Below are 20,732 nucleotides of genomic sequence, written 5' to 3' on the forward strand. Positions count from 1 at the left end.
ATCTTTTGAAGCCAGAGCTTTTATATTATAGTGTAACGATCATTTTCTCGTTCATGTAGCCAGGCTTAATTTCACGTTTACGGTGAACCGCAACACCTTTAACTGTGAGTGACCTTCAACTGTGCGACTGCGTAGCGTTATCACGCTGATAAAACAAACTGATGATCTTCGAAAACCACATTTAATTGGTCTCAGCCAGACGAGTCCCAGCCAGAGAGTCTGGAGAAGATTATCTTGGGTCTTAGAGCAGATTCTGGCATAATGCAATGCCAGAAATGTAATTCTGGCAATTCTTGCTACATGTACAATATACAATATTGTAGCCTATGCCCAATACTCAATGCCTATTACGCTAGCCTGCTGTGTAATGGTGATTCTTGCAAACAGGTCACTTTTCAAGAATATTGAGGTTTAATTCATGGTACAGATCCAAGTAAGAACATGTTATAGCGGTTATTTTATGTTAAACGCAGATAAGTCAAGATTGGAGTTATGTGTTGGAGCCATTCCTAAACTTAATTTGATTATTACGCGGGGATACTGCATATTGTTGTGGGAATCGTCATAAGTTTTTTCTATCTTTTCCATCACCTGCTCCATAGCCTCTACTAGGCATTCATCATCGCTCCATGTTTCAAAGTCATGCATTTCTACTTATACAAATATTCTAAACAGAAATACAGCATTCAAACTGCAAACATTGCTAGGAAAAGGTTGCAAAGTTTGTACTGTAGTAGAAGTAACGGCATAAAAGTTAACTTAAACATTTACCCTTGAAGAAGCAAACGGAAGCTTACAAGTGCCTTCATTTTAAATACATAGAACTAAGTTAATCTTAAGGTTGCTACTTTTGTCGTTTTAACAACAGCAAAATGTTTTACTTTAGTTTAAAACAAACAACAGTCGTGATTTAATTTAATGAGGAATTTCATTCATTATGTGATTATGTCACAAAAATGTATGTGCTAAATTTCCATTGTTGTTGAATACGAATATTAAAAAACATCACATGCTGTTTTTCTTTAAATTCAGTCAGGCGTGACTTGGCAGAGAAGCCGAATGCTCCAAAAGAGAAAAAGAAAAAGAAAAGACGATTGTCCAAGCATGTATTATAAAGGCATTAATTAAACTGAATGTGGTTTAAATTAGAGTGAAGAAAAGATAAATACGAATGCTTTCGTGGCTATAAAATGAAAAAACGCGAGCACATTTTGATACAAAAAAATTTGCTTTTATGTACGAATTAGGGTACCAGTAAAATAAAAAAATTGTATATGCAGCTTATACAGCAAAAACATAAAGGATATTGTCAAGATTTTTCGGTTTAAAAACCATTTGAGTGTATGGCGCAACGAACAACATTACGCTATGTATATGTGTGCTGTTCAGCTGTTCCTGATGCACAACTGCAGCTAACTTGATATTATTTTATTGGCAAATAACATGTGCCGAAGCATAGGCATAACTTGACGCGGAGAGATACTTCAAAAGAACCTGTCATGCCTGCTGAAAGAATCTGTATTCCTCCTTGTCTGGAAGACGACTGACTCGAAATAGATCTATTTAAGGTGTCTATGGCCGAAGCACATGCATAACTTGTCGCTGAGAGACGTTTCAAAAGAGCTTCTGTATGCCTCTTTGTCTAAAAGACTGACTCGAAATGCGAAAAGGAAATGAAGAGAAAAACACAATAGTTCTATGGGCAAATAAACGTTGTGTTTTGCCGCTAGTTAGCGGACAAGGTGGTGAACGCTACAAGTTCAATGTAGGCCTATGCACTGAAAAAAATAATGTTCATGATCTCGTTATTGAAAACATTTATTGCAAATACAGTACTATAAAACTCATATATTTCTACTGATCTAAAATTAAAAAAAAAATTAAAATATATGCTGTTGGATGTCATAGTTTCAATAAACTTTACAACAGCAAAGGTACCAAGTCGTTTCACTAGAAGCAAGCCAGCGAACAATGTCTGACTAGCAAACCATGATTGACTAGCACACAATGTTTGACTAGCAGATTTCTCTTGCTTCCTTAGCCAAAGTCGCTATAGCCGGAATACAAAACTAAACCAAACTAGATAAATAATTTTATAAAAATTTCTTTGAACCACTTTTTGTCAACATTTTATAGCTTATAGCTCTGTTTAAACGATTCTTTTTTTCAACGTGGCTAAATTTTGCTTGCCTGTTGAAACTTTTGGTAAAATATTTGAAAACAAAATATTTTAATCAAAGGTACTTCAAACTAGACTATCCAAAACAAGAGCATAAGAAAAAAACTACTGCTGTTATGAGGAATGAGTAATTTGTTTATTGGTAGCTATGTTTTTGAGCAAAATTGCATACTGGAAACATCCACTTCATAATGTTTCGAATTTTAGGTTGAAAAACTGCAATTCGAAACGTGGGAGTGGAATGTGGTTAAATAACAAAATTGATACTAAAAACATGTATTTTTAATATTTTTGATTTTTATGTTGACAGTAGTTTTTAACTTGGGGAATTCTCTAAATCATAAAAAAAATCAGACACAAATACAAGCGGTACAAAAAACAGTTAATAAATAAAATCTATATGCAACTCACCTGAGCAAAATCTTTACAATACAATGGCTAGAACGCTTGTTATTTAAAAAAGAATCAAAGTGGATCGGTGTTTTCCATCGTTAAATACAGGCGATCGAAAAAATCTTACCATTCAGACCGTAACTCGGAAAGGGTTTATTACATGTAAGAATATGTGCACCATTTGGTATGAATAATGCAAAATCATCATAACGTCCGGGCCATGTCAATTCAACCCCATCAACGGTTGGCCCATAAAGTATAAAATCAAAATTTTGTTTTTGCCTCTTGTATTACAACAGAGCAATATGTCAGTTTCGGCATTAGGGTATCATCCCATAAATAATGCACAGAGCCAGTATAAGTTTTTTTTCTGATAGTCATTCCAAATTGTGCATTGTTCACTCTGCTGACAAATTTTGAAAAAAATTTAAACTAAAGTCTGTTTTGGTTGCATTTAAATTTTGATGACTGTAATCAATGTCATGACATGTTTGTGCATGTGTAGCATGATTTAGAGAATACAGTAATTGAAATAACATTTCACTGAGCAACTTAATTTTATACAATACTTTTTAGGGATTTGTCCAGTATGAGTCCAAGTCCAAATGTGAGGCACAAATGTCACCATTTTTAAGTGTTCTCTCATAGACTTGAGCTTTACTTTTGATTTTACCTGAGCGTTTTTTTGTCCAAATAAAAAATAATTAATTATTGTGAGAAATTTGCAATAATTAATGGCCCTGTTTAGCAATTAATATCAGCTGTGCAAGCATTTTTTTCCTGCAGCCAAAAGAAAATGACAAGAAACGAAAACCCACTTAAAAGAGGAAAAAGGGAAAGAACAGTTAACTTGAAGCTCATCAAATACCTTAACAAATACAGCCATCGTTTAGTGCAAAATTATATTTTAATAATTGTTATGTAGAGTAGTTTTTACTCTCCCCTTGCCTGTCATTAAATCAGAAAAATTAGTGCCTAACGCGTATGGGGTGTTGTCACTTGTCACTGCAATGTTTCCGTTTTAAAAAAAAAAAATTGAATTGGGGTAAGTTGTAAATATATACAATATACTAGTATATGGTCTTGGAAATACCATTGCAAAATATGTATAGTTAATGTTATTACATCAACAAACTACACATACCCAGGATATACGTCTTGAACATAACCAACAGTATATTGTTTAAGGCCTTTTTATCTGCACAAATCAGTTTCTTTGTTTGTCTTATTATTACGTCAAAGGTTAGGGCACAAGCTTGAGCTTTTTTCATTTTTCCACTACTCTAGTATTTTGCTTATTCATGCTATCTGTTCAAAATGAAATCATTATTTACATTGTGAAAGCTAGATTTCTAGCAGATGGTATATGATGATTATAACTGCAACTTTTCGCATTAGACATTATCCTTACAAAAGCCTTTTAACATTTATCCTAAATTGTGTAATATAAACGTTTAACGCTTAAACTGTGTCTTGCAAATGCACACACTCCACATCTTGAGCTGTTAGACGTATCCATGTATAAGTAGCGTATATATAGTATTATTTAGACTGTAAAATGTAATAGTATATGCAATGTTGCTACATACCGTATTACAGCAATTTCAGTATTGTTTAGTGGTATATCACTTAAACTGTAGGATAAACAGTAGTCAATTGTAGTATAAACAGATGCACTTGTAGTAATATGTCCTGCACAATAGGTTCTCATAGCTATTATATATAGTATACAGTAATGTATGCTTCGATATGATGCTTAATTTGATTTGTATATGTCATAGTATTGATTGTGCTTTTTATGGAAATTATTTAGAATATAATGTATTGTCATTATATTCACATACCGTTGCTTGTCTCAAATATAGGTTTATTTTTCATGCATAACTTCTTTTATTTTAAACCAATAGGTTTTCTATATGTCAGTTTCAAAGTGCTGACTGTTGTTGTGGTTTTAAATGAAAATGAAGAAAAGTGATGTCAGAAGAATAAATAAAAATCCTTGAAGTTCAAAGAAAAAAAGGGAATTGGCGAATCCTGTTTTTCTGCTGATAAACTGGCTTGAGATGTCATGAGGTAAAATGTATGCTACTAATGTGATTAATGATAGACAAATCATGAATTTGGAATCTTTTTAAAAAAGTGATGGAAAACAACATAACATCTGATCTCGTCACAAGTTTTATCAGCTAATCCGAGACGTAGATCAGATTAAAACTAAGCCTATGATATTTTTCTTAAGACCCGTAATTTTTCAACTCAGTCTTTTCCCCACTACATTTTGTTGCTAAGATATATTTTATGTTAGCTGATATACTATTGTCCATCTCAAAGGTTTTTAAGGTTTGGACTTGGCAGTCGCTAAGAAATTTTAAGAGGACACAACTTTTAAATAATAACTGATAATTTTGTGCTGCTTTTGGTCATAAAAGTATAAATTTAGGAGGCCATCTTTGTCTTAAAACACTGGTCATTGTTAACTTAAGTGAAATATATGGCATTAAACGGCAATCCTGACAATCCAACCTTGGCATCATAGGTTTTGCTTAATTTCACTCTCTTAAACTTTTGATCGCAGGTTGTAAATCCGCAATATATCAGGTGTGCTGCCATGAAGTAAACTTAAAACCTATTTTCTTTGTGCAAATCACTGGAGCACGAGACAGTTTGGTAATCATATCACTATTTATCAAGTGGTTTGTAACCATTATGATGTAAGTTAGGGAAGGGTTTGGAAGGCTTCACAGCTTGACGGCTTAAAGCAGTGGTTCTCAACCTGTGGTACGCGTACCACTAGCGGTCCGCGAGAGCTTTTTAAGTGGTACCGCGTACCGCTGAACATGATTTTCGATGTGCTGTGAGTAATGTGTTGCCCCGGATAGACAAGCTTGTGCAGAAGAAACAGTTGCATCTATCAAATTAAATTGTGTTTTCTTGCTATTCATTGGTGTTATGGTATAGTAATAACGGTAATAACTATAAATACCGTTACATTTGAGTAAAATAAGTCATTCAGGAGCCAGGTGGTACGCAGTGTAGTAAAAAAAACGAATGAGTGGTACGCGATCGCAAAAAGTTTGAGAAACACTGGCTTAAAGAAACGGAATTACGCAATACTTGTATACACATGAAACATATTTAAAATTTACAGTTTTCTGCATGACCAGAATAAGTGAAGTACTGTAGATCAAAATCAATTTCAAAGTGCCATACTTTTGTTGAAGACTTAACGGTTTTGAAAGATGAATATCAGAGGAGAAGAGGGTTTAAATGATGAAATTTTCTAAGCAGGAAAATAAAAAGTAGAAATAAGGAAGCCAGACGTTAACCTACTGGGTATGATAACTTAACGTACTGAAACCAAACAAGCAAAGAAAACTTTTAATATTTTGAAAAAATATTTTGCCTTAAAGCTGGATAATTTCAAACTGAATTAAAATAATTAAATTAAAAAAACAGTTGAGGTGCTTGGAAAAAAAACTAACTGACATGAATATTATCAACAAGAAAAGAACAAACTAGAACTTTACTCTTTCAAAATATAAAAAATTTGTAATGAATTTGAGGAAAATAATAAAGCGAAATTAACGAAACTGAAGAATAACAAAATGAAATCCTTCAAGCTGAAACACAGAAAGCAAGGTCTACAGTAGTAAAAAGATTAAAAAAGTTTATTATTTTGCTATTTCGGTTTTCTTAATTCTGGTTTGGTTGTTTTCTTTCTGGTTAAATCCATTTTGTTGAAATCGTTTTGTTATTTTCTGTTGGATTTTTTTAGTATCCTGTATTTTCTCGTTAGAAATAGTCCAATTTATTACATTGGTGCCTGAAAAATTTCGGTTTGTTGCACAAATCCCAGGGTGACATTTTCTTGCTTTGAATGTTCCAATTTGGTTGCTTTCTGCGCTTGAGTTTTCCTAGTTATCTGTGAGAAGGAAGAAAATACTTTCAAAGAAAGACATTAGTTTAGAGGTGATAAGTGCGGGATTGTTTTGAAAAGTTGCAAATGTTCTCAAAAACACGTCGGTTTATGAGCTTGTTTTAATTCGTGGAAAAACTTAACACGTTACTTGTTTTAAGTTTAGAAAATCGGACGTTGATAAGTTAGTTTGAAGATATCGCAACATATTTTCTCTGTTGGATAGATATATTCCCGCCGTTAGATTGACTCGTATCTGCCGCTAATTCTGCTGTTATCTGCCTCTTAGATGTGTTCCTTCTAATCTTGGAAACTGAATGGCAAATAGATTGTCTACTGGGATCAAGAAAGTGCAAGCGCAAAAGACAACGCTTATGCTAAATGACGTCACAATTAGCGCATACCCGAATGACCTTTTAATTACTGAAACAGAGACCCTACCCTACACCAAAGCGGAAGTGTCAAAAACTAAATTATTTTGTGTTATTTTGGTCGCCGAAAACTACCTCTGGTGTCATTTTGGAGCAAGAATTACAGGGAAGAGAACCGGAAAAAATATGCAACCTACCTATGAAAATGCGTCTGCATTGTCGTCAGGTGGCGCTTAGAAAAGGCCGGGCATGGGAATTTAAAGCAGCGGCAGAAACAACATCGCTTTTCATAAAACGTGCTGCGTGTGATTTTTTTCTGAGCTGTTACTTAGTGAAGAGCAAGATTTTCAGATAGTTTTGTCTCGTAAGAAAGTTTTTTGCCTATTTTTAATAACCTTGCAGCATAGTTTTTGCAATAAAGTGGACATCAGTCACGACGTTTAATGGGAAATTACTCGAAAGCGTGGGAAAGCGCCTGAGGTGAAGTTAGTGGCGGCTCAGATCTAATCTCAACGCCATGCAGCATAAAAAGCAACACAATGTGCGTGTGATTATTTGCCGAACTTGAACTATTTTAAAGTCAATTTTCTTGTTTTCGCTGTGTTTAGGTGTCAATTTTATACGTAATTTATCACTCGTGAAGAAACCTTTATACTTCAAGTTTGTACGTTTCTAGGAAATCTTCGGTTGTAGGATTTTTTGGTTGATCGTTAAGTGATTGTTATGATACTGGAAATTTTGCTGGCGACAGCATCGTATTGGCTGCTATGAAATGTAAATATTAGATTGACGTTGGCGTAAACACATTCTTTAATTTTAATAATCCCTGAAAACGTGTATAAGAGACCTTTTCCAGTTTAGACCGCCTAAGCACATCTGAATTGAGAGCATCCTATGATCATATGAAATTGCGATAACGTAGGAATGAAGGTTTGAATTTATACGGCATTTTTCGAATGTTTTTTTTTGGAAATTGTGGGATCCTAAATTGACCCACATGTACGACAAGAATGCCGCTGGTGTGAAAGAATAGATAGATCAGGTAAATGGCTCGACCTTACCTGCGAGTGAATGACATTAATGGTTTCATTTTAAGCTTTAGGGCGAAATTTGATCCCAAGCATATACCGCCACAAAAATATTTTCGTCTAACTCTACACACCGCCCTCTTTTAAATAGCGTGAAGCCGTGATTTGAAAGTATACTGAGTAAATATACATATTTATTCGTACGTAGCCTATTAACTTATAGCACCTGCACCGAATACATCATTTAATTTTTAATATAAACAAATGGTTATCCACCATATAATTTCCTAACACAACCGGTAAATCGCCGTTTTTATCAGGAGACTTGAGTGGGATGTGTAATATGTCAGACTAGACTAAATACAGCCGCTTTGTTTTATATAGGCACTATAGACCTATTTTTATTTTCGTGGCCATGTCTCCAAAAACACGCTTGTTTAGGGTTAAGCGTTGCTTTGCGTATCTAAATTAGAGTCTTATTTAATTGAGTATGCTTTGGCTTGGCGTAAAGCTCCCAGTAATTGTTGAGCTCCTAAACCTTTTTCTCCGTCGGCATGGACATAAATAGTTAAGTTTCCCCGTATCTACGTTCACTCAGAATTTGATTTTGACTTTTCTCACACGAAGATGAAGTATTACATTTTAACTGTGTGCTCTCTTGTGTTCTTTTGTACAAATTGGACGACTTCAGAGCAAAGTACAGGTAAGTAGATGCAGAGTATAACTAGTCGGAACAGAATATGACGAATATATAGAATATAACAAAATATAACGGTTACTAGTCCGGAATTAGCCAGGAATATTGGAGGTTGCATTTTAAATGTACTGATTGTTTATGTTTATTTAATGGGCAAAAGATTTCTTCCATATATCAAACCAAACGCGGTTCGGGTTAAATTAAACTAGACGATTAAGAGCGAAACTACAAAACGTGTCAATAGGTTTTACTGCCTGGTGAATAATGGAAATTCGACGCTGTTAGCTTTGCCACATTAAACAGCTTTGATAGTAGTCGTCTAGTTCCTCAACAGAGCGGTATGATTTACGGTCGAATTTTCTCTCACGTCAAACTTTGCTTTTTGTTTGGAGAAGAACACTTTTGTTTCGTGCCACTATTTACCACAACCGCTTTAACTTCAACCTAAGTTGGAATAAGCAATGTATTTGAGGATTGAACTATTTTGAGTTGTATTCCAAAACACACGAAAGAAAGTTCGAGGCTATTGTTTACTTTATAACGAGGCTTATGGCAGGAAAAAGCTTATGCCCAGAAAGAACTACTCTGATTTCATCAGCGAATCGTTTTACGTAATTTAAGCCCGCCTTATGAGCGAGCGTAAGTTTTCAAAACAATAGCGAAAACGCTCGAAAGAAACGCAATCGAAAATAGCAATCGAAACATTCATTCATAAGGTTATAGCAGCTAAGCTTGTATATTTCGATACGTTAGCAAATGGTATGATTGAGAGACAGAAAAACGCGTTATTTACGTAAAGAACTGCCTACGCATATTTCTTGTGGTACGACCCACGCGATAACAATTTAAAAAATGCATACACTTGTTGGTTGCTAAACCGCTGAAGAAAAAAACAAAACGCGCTTCAGTTTAAAAAACAACACTTAAAATAAAGTAAACCAACCGACAAACCGGCCTATTTTCACGTGCCAGTAGCTACAGTATCAATGCGATTAAAATTCGTGGAGTTTTGGTGTCTACAGTCACCTCTACAATTTGCAGGAGGACAATCTGCTTATTCACACCATGGCTATACTGTTACCCTCTGTCAAGTGATTGTCATGCGAAAGCGTTTCCGTACATAGAAGTTTGCAATTGTGAATGGGAGATTATCACATTTCACCCGTTTGCAAACTGCGCTGCGATGATATGCAAACCTGCTATGAATGGCTGCATGCATAATGCTAAGCGTATTGTGATGCTAAACAGTCTGTGTTGATGACTGCTCCGTGGTGCAGTTTAACCGTCGGGTTCGCAATAATCTTACGCAGCAGGTGCGATACGCAGCGGCGTTTCCGTTGCAAAGCCCTTGAGCAAGGCTACATGAACGACGCTTGCTCTTGTTCCGTGGTCTTCTTGGACAATTCCTAGTACAAAAAATAAAAAACAACAAATGTAAAACGTGTGTCTTCATTGAAATTGCACCACGGCTAACTCGGAGGCTGAGCGATGAGGGAACATTACCGAGCTTAAGTCTTGGAAAAACTTTCCCCAGTCCGAGAATAAAGATTCCTATACCACACCATGTCAGAATACCTTGAGTCATGCACTATGTACTGTTTGGAGGATTTGCCCGACAATTTAAAAGGTACCTTACTTCGAAATCACCTCAAAATCTTACATAAACGGTTTTGTCATAGTTAGATTTATTTAATAGTTTATACTTTTTGTGTTTGTGCCCAATGTCTGATTTAAATATTTTTGGTATTTATCAACGTGCAATAATTGTGAGAGCTTTGATATTTCTACCCTTTTGTAGACTCTTCACCACACCTCCTGTTAAGTGCTTCGACTTCTGATTTGAAGCAACCTGGAACAGATCCTGTGAAGGAAGAAGAGTTTTCAGGTATAGCAATGCAAATCCTAAGCCCAGCTTCAACCTTATCAGTATTCAGTGCATTATACAAATGCTTGTTCTTGAAGTGAAAGTTTCTATATACGATATGTAGGTGACATGTGTGATAATCGAGAGACGTCAGTTCTTGACTTTTGCTTTAGGGTCGTCGGAACCGGACTATGACCAATGCAATCATGAAGATTTGAACATCACCGTGGCTAAAAATTGGCCTGCTGAACTGCTATGCCATGACCGGTTTAACTTCTACGAAGAATACGATTCATTTTCTTTTCAAGTAAGCTATTATTGTATTTTCAAACACAAAGAAAACGCGCGGTTTGAACTCTGGCGTCGTATATTTGATATGATTAATTGATTGCTGGATATACAGTACAATGCCAAATATTTTATGGTGATTTGCAGTGCAAAATCTTCGACACAAACTCTCAACTATTGCACGAGTATTCAGCGACCTACGACTATTACTACTACTCTGTCACAGAATCAACTTCGAATGGAACGTTCCATATAGAGGGCATAACGGAGCCTTCGTATTATCGTTTGCAATTGGTTGGTATACTGCTGCTAACTCGCCTCGTTTAGCTATTGGCTTAACGTGCTTTTAAAATTTGTAAAGTTATTTTGTATGTTTTTTAGACTAAAGAAGACGGTTCAAAGTGCGAAGCTAAAAATATTCGTCTGATTCCTGTGGATGTGGAAAACCAGACACACTGTGGCGATGCCTTGAAATCATCGTTGGAAAATTTGCAGCATGAAAAACTAGAAGTCCAATGTGATCGGAAGAGGCAGGAATTAGTCTGCAAACGTACGTTTTATGTAGAATTTTAAAACCGATAAACCTTCCATTTACATTCAAAACTTTATGGTTTATTGTGCAGTGCCCAAAAACATTCCAGAAGTTTTACGTAGCGACGGGTATGACGTAACTTGGTATCGAGACTGTGACCCCCTCCCCAATGACATGTACAAAAATACCGATTACGGATTTTCCATGCTCGAGGTAAGTTGCAAAATATAAACTCATATTTAAGAGAACTTCTAACCTTCGTCGTCATGTATTTTTCTCTGGTTGCGTGCTGATAGGATTTTATTATAAAGTAGTTCCTTTTGTGGGCTGCTCTTGGAATGTTGGAAAGAATATTCAGGATAACAAAGGTTTTATCAATTGGGTTTATGATGTTGTTGCAGTTACTCGCTCAAGATATTTTACCCGGGTATTATTCATGTCGAATAACCTACCGAGGAGCATCGATATTCGGCACACATTATCAATTGGTGTCGCAAGGTGGGTTTAAATATTTCTTCCCCTCTGTGCACTAAATGGTCTTACCGTTAACTTGACCCAAAATAATCATAATAGGCCTATTGTTAAAATCATAGAGTATTCTGTTACGTCATAATTTTTGTGTTGTTTTGACAGATACACTTAGTGACTCTATAAGTCTGCAATGGGAGTCTGCTTTTAACAGCAAGCAGGGGAGGACCGGTGAAAATGTGACTTTGGAATGCACGGGGGTTGTCAGTGATCCCCAAATTACCATCTCATGGAAACAGAATAAAATGTAATTTCAATAATTTGTGCTTTCATGGGGCGACTTTTGTCAATATAACGACCTGTCAGTTAATGTCTTTTATCAATATTATATTAACTGACTATCATTTTTTCTGGTCTTCAGATTTCAGATGTGCGATCTGCGATATCCGTGGCGGAAAACAAACAACAGTTGTTCAGTGTAAGAACTTCTGTTGCCACTGTTTTTACCGGTTAAATTTGAAAACGTGGAGAAAGAAATGATTGTGTATATTCTATCTGATTAAAATTTTTGGTTTCAGTTCAAGGTCGGAGGAACTTCTTACTGAAATGAACGACACTGACGGCTGTAACTTTTACAAGTACCGATATTCAACAACGTTGACCATCGAGTAAGTTTGACCATAACGATGGAAATAATTACGATGATTCAGTTTTGTTGGAAATGCGATTTCCTGACACACAATATCACGCAACGAAGTTAAAAGTTCTTGATTTAGGAATTTTCAACCCGAAGACGCGGCGAGCTACCAATGCATAGTTTATCCTGGCCGGGAAAGTTCTGAAAAACAAGCGACCATTATTGTGGAGAATGTGGACGATGACGAACAAAGAGATCACATCATTTTAATTGGACTTGCGGGTAACTGATTTTGCTAAAACAGCAGGCCAAGTTGTTGCTTAGCTCAGGCGTCACCAAACCTTTTTCACAAAGGGCCAGATAAGCATGAGAATTGACGATCGCGGGCTAAATTCCCACCTGGATCAATAGGCTATCAAACGATAGCCTTTCTCATTTTGTGATTCAGTGAGACGGGCCGGATAAACTAATCTCGCGGGCCGGCGTGCCGTAGTTTAGTGGCACCTGCTTTAGCCCTACGTTTATAGTTTTGTTGACTTTTGCTGTTGAGAATCGATGAAATGCTTTAGTTCATGGGAATATTTTTACACAGTGATACTGTTTGTTGTGTTGTTGTGTGGAGTTGTGATGAACTGTTTCTCAACCGAACTGAAGCTTGTGGCGAAAAAATATTTGGCAAGCTATGAAAAAGGTATTTTTCGACAATTCCGATGCAAGCACTTATTTCATACGAGTATATGGCATATTTTGTTGGTTCATGACCAGCTTGTCCGACGATGTCTGAACTCAATGCACTTGCAAAGCTGACCTTGCATTACTTTTTACAGATCATCGTTCTTACACCGCGTTCCTCTCTTATTCGTTTAACAAAGAAAAGGACGATGAAGGATTAAAACCATTCATCAACGATCTGCTGCAATGGTGCGAACAAAGAATGTACAGAGTGTATGACGAACGGACGAGCGATGTTGGAGGTAGTGTACTCCTATGTATAGAGAGTAAATATGAATGATGTTAAACTTTTCAACCACATTAATGCGGTGAATGGAGATGATCAATGAACAATCGCTGGCGGGTGACTCATTTGCAAGAACTTGCGTTTTAATTTACATCTTGTTTGCATTTTTTTCTTACTTATTTACATATTACTTTACATACTTATTATTTACTTCTTTATTTTCTGACTTGCTTTGGTTACGTTGCAGGACTCCACTACAGCAAGATAAGCAAAATCATCTCAGACTGCTATCGCATCATTATTGTCTTGACGCCCTGCTATATTAAGCCAGGTACAGACAACAGACACCACTTCGCTGCACAAATGGTATGAGCTGGAAACACTTTGACATATTCCGGGTATTATCAATAGTTATGAAAGTTATCAAGGAACATTCCAAAACGAACATATGCTTGTGACCTTATTTTTTCACGCACGAATTGCTATGCATTGTAGAGTATTGTGAGCAACATTGAAGACAAGACCCAGTCAGTATTTGTTCTCTTACCCACAGTTAAGAAGCAATTACGAGATGGGAGGGCGGCGGGCGACCAAACATGCAACAGTCTTTTGACCGCTATGGAGCTCAAGGTGTTGTTCACGATTTTTGAATGATAGATTTGCAAATAATTCAAAGATTTGCGATAAACAAACATAGATAGTTAGATACTAGTGTAAAATAAATAGATAAAAACAATGAATAAGTATTCAGAAATGAAATGAATAGATAAAATAAAATAAGCAAATAGATACAAAATAGACGCTAGACGAAGGTAAAGTAGTTATACCACCAGTTGCTATGTACTTTAATGTTGTAAGCTTATGTATTAAACCGGACCCAGACGGATCTTGACAGTTTGGCGATTTGATACATTGCTGTCAAGTCAAAAACGAAAATATATCATTTTCTTATAATTTCAGCGCAATACTGTCATCGAGTGGAAAGGAACTAAGGGGAAGTGCCGATTTTATAAAGAACTCGAAGTTGCAATGCCCAAACTTAAACCGCAAAAAAAATACAGCAATGAAGCCTTCGATTCATGTGCGTAGTGTGGTTGTACGGCTTCTAGTCTAGCATTTCACTCTGCAACTGTTTTGTGATTAAAACTTTTGAATTTTATATAAGCAAACAGTTCGAAGACTAAATGCATTGCTGGTATAAAAACAATTGCTTCGGTTGTACTGTGTATAGTTTGACGTCATACCACGCCAAAGATTCGGTGTCATTAATTTGTAACATTTAAAGTTTTTTGTTTAGTCTATATCGTGCGAATGTGCGTGCTTTCCGTTTTCACTTTATCCATGATCGTAAAACCGCGACGAACACTTTTAACTTACTTTCTTATTGCTCACAGTCGCACTTTGCATAGTTCATACACCTGCTATTTGTGTTGGTGACACTTGCTTTTTATTTTCCCTATTGTAATATTTTTGTCGCTTATTTCAAAAAATTTTATGGACATATTTTCTTACAAGGCTTGAAAAATATATACCACTTCTTTTGGTAGACTTCGCAATGAGTATTTTTTAATGCAGGTTTAAGTAGAACTTTTCAACAAATTGATTGTGTTTTGTACATATATGATTATTTTAAAAGGACGCGTATGCTCTACACTCTACAGCAGTGGTTCTCAAACTGTGGTACGCGTACCACTAGTGGTACGCGAGAGCTTTTTAAGTGGTACCGCGTACCGCTGAACATGATTTTCGATGTGCTGTGAGTAATGTGTTGCCCCGGATAGACAAGCTCGTGCAGAAGAAACAGTTGCTTCTATCAAATTAAATTGTGTTTTCTTGCTATTCATTGGTGTTATGGTATAGTAATAACTATAAATACCGGTACATTTGAGTAAAATAAGTCATTCAGGAGCCAGGTGGTACGCAGTGTAGTAAAAAAAACGAACGAGTGGTACGCGATCGCAAAAAGTTTGAGAAACACTGCTCTACAGTATATGTAACTTCAAAGACAGGACTGCATGCTTTATATCTTTGTCGTATTTTTCATTATGAATTTTTTCATCTTTTTGTTGCTATTCGTTATGGTTATGTTTGATATTTTTTTATGTGAATTTTATAATACAGAAGTGGTCATAAAACTTATGAAATGTTTGCAGCGGAAAGACTATTCGAACTACGTTAGATCCAAATTTAGATAGATCGGTCGTATACACAGATTGAATTGGTGACGCAACCAAAAAGACTTTAATCATCTGTTGTTTATAGATTATAGTTTTGGAAGAGACGAAATTGACTTTAACTACAAACTAGTTGCTAAGAACTCAACTATAAAGCAGAAAGGCGCTCATATATTTGTTGGAAAAAAAAACAACAACAAAACATTGACTATAGTTTCGCTCTGACTTCGTTCGTCTTCAAACTAACACATTATATATATGGTTCATTGAAATAAAATACTTATTTTATTAGACTGTTCATAGACCTTCAAAGAAAGTCTGGCTTGTTTTCAGTATCAAATACTGCATTTCATGAGAGAAAGAAATGCGTTGTTTGTAAAACGGGTGTTCGTTCCAAGCTTGCTTCCATACTTAAACAAAAACGCCATCTGCAGCAAATCTTTCTGTGCATTATGTTTATATTTACACTAAAGCCATTGTGCAATCAAAGAAAAGTTTCAAGAAAGAAAGAACTGAAGCCAAGTTACCGTGGTAATTGTGATATCTAACATGGCGACATCTATTCTCAGGTGATAGATTGAAAGAAAATAAGAAAGAGATGTTGCGAAATATAATAATCGCATATGTTTAAATAATGTAAAATTTTCATTTATCATTTATTTCTTAAAATTTTTCCTCGATTTCCTTGATCAGTTATGATCGAAACAATAGAGATAACTTCATATGGTGTATAAAGTATGATCATCGGCAGTTTTAGACTTGTAATGTGAATCGTATAAGTTTAAGTGAGGACAAATACGCTAAAGGGTGGGTATAAACAGGTGCCTTTCGCCTTTACCCATGGCTACGTCCCCGTGTGATACCCTTGCTTTGTTTATGAAAAATTCAAAACGTATTCTGAATCTTAAGTTTTAAAGATTAAACATGTCGCCACAGCAAAACTTAAACAGGTTTTCGACATATACATTTTATGAAAGTAAAGCTATCAACAGAATAGTGGCATGTCCCAAGGTGATGAGAATTATGTATAACCGAAGAAAAAGTTTGTCAATATCTTGAGATATGGATTTGCGAAAAACGTCGTTTGCGCAATTTGTAATTTTCCCCTGGTTTTCACTCAGATCCCTGTCTGGTTTAACTTGAGTAGAGTTTGACGAATCGCTCTGTTTTTCTTTTGATTGAATGTCTTCATTCTGAGTTTTGCAGCTGTATTGCTCTTCCAAAACGTTGTCTTTTCGAAACACAAGACTATTTTAACCACGCTACAATGTTTCTTTAAAATCTACTTTGTTCTTTTCAAAAAGTTACCTGTAGCACGAAGGCAACCATCATCACTCTCTCCGTTCAAAATAAAGCCAGATTGTGGTAAAGGAAGCTTCTTGAACGAATCGTATCCGTGGGGTGGTAGTCTGTCATTTGGTTCGGTAGAAACTACCGAGTTGTCTTTTTGGGAAGAAGGTGGCGTTTTTTGTTGCCAAATGATCAATTTAAGTCGAAATATCGCTTCTTCTACGTTCCGTAAAAACAAACTTCTTAATTCTGTTTCTTTTGACAACTATATGCAAAAAATATATTGTTAAAAAGATATGTTATCAAAGTACAGTAGATGTATCTGCTAAATATAACAGATCTGCTTTATTTTCTGCAATCTTTTTCTTGAAGTCACTTACATTTGAGTTTTCTTTCACAATTTGCTTTTTGTGATGATAGGCAAAACTCTTTCCACAAAGAGTGAGACAAATCCTCACCCACAGTGGAAGTGGGGCATCAGTTTGACCAAAAATTGATTCCTGCAAAAACACCACTGCTTGAGATGATGAAATGGATGATTAAGCTATTTAGGTACCTATAATAGACTGAGTAAAAAAAAATCGCAATATAATTCCGTTTTTGTTGGTTTTATATTCAACAAAATAGAGGAGAATTATTAAAGTTACCGAGAAGTAATGCAAACGAAGTATAAGAACCGTCATGAATATATTACAGCCAAGCAACGTCATGCAGTAAACGTAATAAACTCCCAAATACGGCCCAGTAGAGGCAGGGAACATGTCTCGTACTGTGAGAAGGAATACCTGAAAAAAAAGCTTTAAAACCAAATGGAGAATGCTGTTTTTAATAGAACTAATGGCAATGCCACCCACAAAGACTTGAAAAAACACCAACAAAATAAAGGATGCATAAAGTAAACCTGTTACCATAAACGTAAGCAGGATGGTGATCTGAAGACCTATGCGTTCTCCGCTGTCAGGAGGAAGGTAAAAACCAAGGATAGAGATTGTCACCAACAGAAGAGCAGGAAACAACATGCTCTGTTATAGGTCATGATTTAGAACTTTAGATAAGTGGGTTAAGAAAACAATACGTTTTCGAATAAGTTCTTACTTGCATATGTAGGGAGGAGTTTCTCTTGAAGGTGTACGTATATTGGACGTCGGACCTAAGTGAAGCAAAGTGACAAAGACCTAAAGGTTGATTCACGATAAACGTCGAAGCATAATCGCTCAAATGTTGATACAAAACATTTCAAGTAACAGATCATATACGCTGCTCCAAAGGTTACCAATATGCTTTTGTTGTTCGGTCTGGAGCCACGTCTTCAACTTTTAACCTTGGATTCATGAAAAGCTTTTTAACGTGCTTTGTGTCGCTTAAAACTTCATTTCCCAAATGGTGCATGACCACAGAATACGCAGGAGTAGCATCATCGACTACCAGTTGGCTGAAGTCTTCGGACTAAAAACGTTCAAATATTTCATATGAATTTATAAGCAAAAAAGAAAAAAGTACGGAATTTAGATATTTGATACAGTGCGTTTATCAATAGGGCCGTAGAAATTAGACCTCCTTTTCAGTTTAAAAACTTATCGGCAAATTTTAACAAATGTCACATTCAGTCGCAGCTGTACCCGCTTTGAAATGTCGATTTTGGAAAGCATCCATTCCCCGGTGCTGACAAAATAAGCTGAAATATCCGCAGTTAATGATTCCTGTGGCCTGGCGGTCAATATGTCGAGTTTGTCACTTGGAAGCGCCCAGGACGTCAGCGTCAAGGAGCAGGCCTAATAGTAAATGAACAAGCCAAAAACATTCCTATCTTAAATGTTAGCATAGACAATGTTTCCAATCATGTTCCAGCATTCAAATTATGTTCGAATGTTGCTATAAATACCTACTTTAACCAAATAAAACTTAGTAGCGGTTATAACATATTAAAACTGGTGTATTGTTTGCTTCGAATGTTGCGTTTAATTATTTATTTAAATTTTCAATGCAACTATATAATTTTAACACCAAAATTATTTAGAGAATCGGCCAGTATAAATCCGGAAACTGTAGTAGTCGCGTCTAGCATAATAATATTTATCTTTAAAGCTCATCAATATTTAAATTGACTTTTTCTGTATTGTTCCGATGTGAGCGGGAAGCCTGTACATCGACTATAGTACGCTTGCCCAGCGCAATTTAGCGGCTTCGTTCTTTATGGTCTTATACCTGATAATCGAATGGAAATTTCGCAATGTTTACACTGCATGACGTCTCAAGGACGGTGGGTTCTGCATATCTGACACGGCCGTAATGATGCACCGTAAGATATGCAATTCGAGGAGAGTAGCTTTTCTGACCGACCTCCTCATAACAGACTATATCAGGCATCCAAACGTCGGTTGCTGGTAGAAGAACTAAAAAATACATTCAATTACCGCAAACCTACAATAACAAGTGGACTTCAAGTGCAGCAGGACTTCAAGTCTCAACTACAATAATACTGAAATATAGATGAAAAATATATATATATAATTAAGATAAAATAAGGTACCGGTATACTTAAAAGTAAACTTAAGTATATTCTTCGTCATACTTTGAGTTATGTTTTCAAATTCGCTCGGATTCCATTTTAAAATGTTATCATTCCACGACATCCTCGTGAAAAATAAGCTTTTTAATATCTGACTCTTCTCATTTAATTCCAAAACCTGTTTTTAAGAAATACAGAGTAATGTCAAAAAAATGTTTTTGTACTGTAGGCCTACATAAGCCTAATAGCTTTGCATAAACTGTTTTTATATCATCTTGACTATAACTGATTAAAGTAATTTATAATTTCAAACCATATCGGAGTAGTTGAAACAATACATGAAATATAAAAGCTGAAGTCTGCACCTGTCTGTAAGTCAAATCGTACTCAACATATGTTTTGTTGTTTTGATGTCGCACTGGTCTCAAAGATTTGTCATAGCCTGCAAATGTCTTAAACTTTTAAAAATCTGATTCAATCTATGCATGAACCAATCAATAATCCAAAAAAGACAAACAGTATTTGTCTGTTGAAAGAAACACAAAATTTCCATAATCTAGAATAATTTTCTTCCTGGCCAGCTTTTACCGATAACTGAAAGCAGGTAAGTTTTCAGTCTTGCCGTTGCGTCACTGGAGCCGTTTACACTGGAGTAAGTTTCAGCTACCGTGGATGCAATTTTTTGAGAACTTCTAATTTCAGAGGTGGCAGAGCTTGTGGCCTACAACCGTAATTTAACACAAAGCTTATATGGCCCATAATTGCCATAACAACAAAGTAATAATAGCTGCACTACACACATGCTTCAATTTGGTAATAATCGAATGCAATTTACCTTTGATACTGTTGCAATTCCAGCTTTCGAAGCTGTCTTGCTCGAAACAAAATGGGCTACAAAACTTAGAAGACTCAGAAAAATTGCGAATATTTTGACATTTGTCATCTTCTTCTGTTTTCTTTCAGTTGCTTGTCCAAGCAATGTAAGTAATGTACTCACTTTTAGCTACAGACCTCCTTCCTTCCCAGTTGAGACAAGCTTTCATAAATTATGGCTATAATAACTATTAATAATAATAATAATTATGATAATTAAATTATAACCAACCAAAACTATGTTTCTCAAGCCAAATATTAATAAAATGACACCATCATGTTTTGAGATACAAATATTTCAGGTTTGTGAGACATTTGGAATAATTATAAGTTTATAAATAATTCATGAAGTTTGGTAAGCTTTACAAAGCACATAATAATACAACAGCCTCATATATTTTTCGGGTAAATAAAACTGATATTGTAACAACAAAATATTTTTTATGTAAAAAACATAAACAATTTCATCAGCTGTAACTGGTACTGATGTAAGAAAAAGATTAACTTTTACTTTTCAATCAGGCGATGTTAAGCAAAGGCATCATAAATCGAGTT

General features: G+C 35.6%; 2 protein-coding genes across 5 annotated transcripts; one reads left to right on the forward strand and one right to left on the reverse strand.

Annotated features, from left to right (window-relative positions):
- Nucleotides 1–7,425: 7,425 nt before the first annotated feature.
- LOC143460390 (interleukin-1 receptor accessory protein-like) lies at nucleotides 7,426–15,466 on the forward strand. 4 transcript variants are annotated; one of them, XM_076957898.1, is made up of 16 exons: nucleotides 7,426–8,590; nucleotides 10,383–10,469; nucleotides 10,622–10,755; nucleotides 10,884–11,030; nucleotides 11,118–11,286; nucleotides 11,360–11,481; nucleotides 11,670–11,766; nucleotides 11,902–12,043; nucleotides 12,158–12,214; nucleotides 12,315–12,404; nucleotides 12,513–12,655; nucleotides 12,966–13,064; nucleotides 13,201–13,347; nucleotides 13,579–13,697; nucleotides 13,885–13,961; nucleotides 14,292–14,432. In XM_076957898.1, exons 1-15 carry the CDS (start codon nucleotides 8,515–8,517, stop codon nucleotides 13,942–13,944), a joined length of 1,689 nt encoding a protein of 562 aa, XP_076814013.1. In that variant the 5' UTR covers nucleotides 7,426–8,514; the 3' UTR covers nucleotides 13,945–13,961; nucleotides 14,292–14,432. The 4 variants fall into 4 exon arrangements, with proteins under 4 accessions (XP_076814013.1, XP_076814022.1, XP_076813998.1 ...); XM_076957883.1 differs by having other exon boundaries at nucleotides 7,427–8,590; nucleotides 13,827–13,961; nucleotides 14,292–15,466; XM_076957891.1 differs by lacking the exon at nucleotides 7,426–8,590 and adding an exon at nucleotides 8,605–10,211 and having other exon boundaries at nucleotides 13,827–13,961; nucleotides 14,292–15,466.
- Nucleotides 15,467–16,001: 535 nt separating this feature from the next.
- Nucleotides 16,002–20,313, reverse strand: LOC143449022 (5-hydroxytryptamine receptor 3A-like). The gene is made up of 13 exons (XM_076949049.1): nucleotides 20,140–20,313; nucleotides 19,893–20,025; nucleotides 19,670–19,746; nucleotides 19,368–19,482; nucleotides 19,001–19,188; nucleotides 18,415–18,567; nucleotides 18,069–18,241; nucleotides 17,891–17,945; nucleotides 17,704–17,817; nucleotides 17,443–17,580; nucleotides 17,176–17,295; nucleotides 16,814–17,060; nucleotides 16,002–16,736 (listed from the first exon to the last, which is right to left on the reverse strand). Exons 1-13 carry the CDS (start codon nucleotides 20,245–20,247, stop codon nucleotides 16,474–16,476), a joined length of 1,884 nt encoding a protein of 627 aa, XP_076805164.1. The 5' UTR covers nucleotides 20,248–20,313; the 3' UTR covers nucleotides 16,002–16,473.
- Between the last annotated feature and the right edge of the window lie 419 nt (nucleotides 20,314–20,732).

This window comes from Clavelina lepadiformis, chromosome 1 (genome assembly GCF_947623445.1).
Source record: "Clavelina lepadiformis chromosome 1, kaClaLepa1.1, whole genome shotgun sequence".
Classification (NCBI taxonomy): domain Eukaryota; kingdom Metazoa; phylum Chordata; class Ascidiacea; order Aplousobranchia; family Clavelinidae; genus Clavelina; species Clavelina lepadiformis.

Bases quoted from the DNA above. Each gene is read 5' to 3' on its own strand.
- LOC143460390 (XM_076957883.1), top strand. From the start codon at position 8,515: ATGAAGTATTACATTTTAACTGTGTGCTCTCTTGTGTTCTTTTGTACA. The intron at 12,044-12,157 runs GTAATTTCAATA...TCTGGTCTTCAG, and splicing joins TCATGGAAACAGAATAAAAT to ATTTCAGATGTGCGATCTGC. The intron at 13,962-14,291 runs GTGTTGTTCACG...TTATAATTTCAG, and splicing joins TGACCGCTATGGAGCTCAAG to CGCAATACTGTCATCGAGTG.
- LOC143449022 (XM_076949049.1), bottom strand. From the start codon at position 20,247: ATGACAAATGTCAAAATATTCGCAATTTTTCTGAGTCTTCTAAGTTTT. The intron at 17,946-18,068 runs GTAACCTTTGGA...TGCTTCACTTAG, and splicing joins CGAACAACAAAAGCATATTG to GTCCGACGTCCAATATACGT. The intron at 17,581-17,703 runs GTAACAGGTTTA...CTTTTTTTTCAG, and splicing joins CCATCCTGCTTACGTTTATG to GTATTCCTTCTCACAGTACG.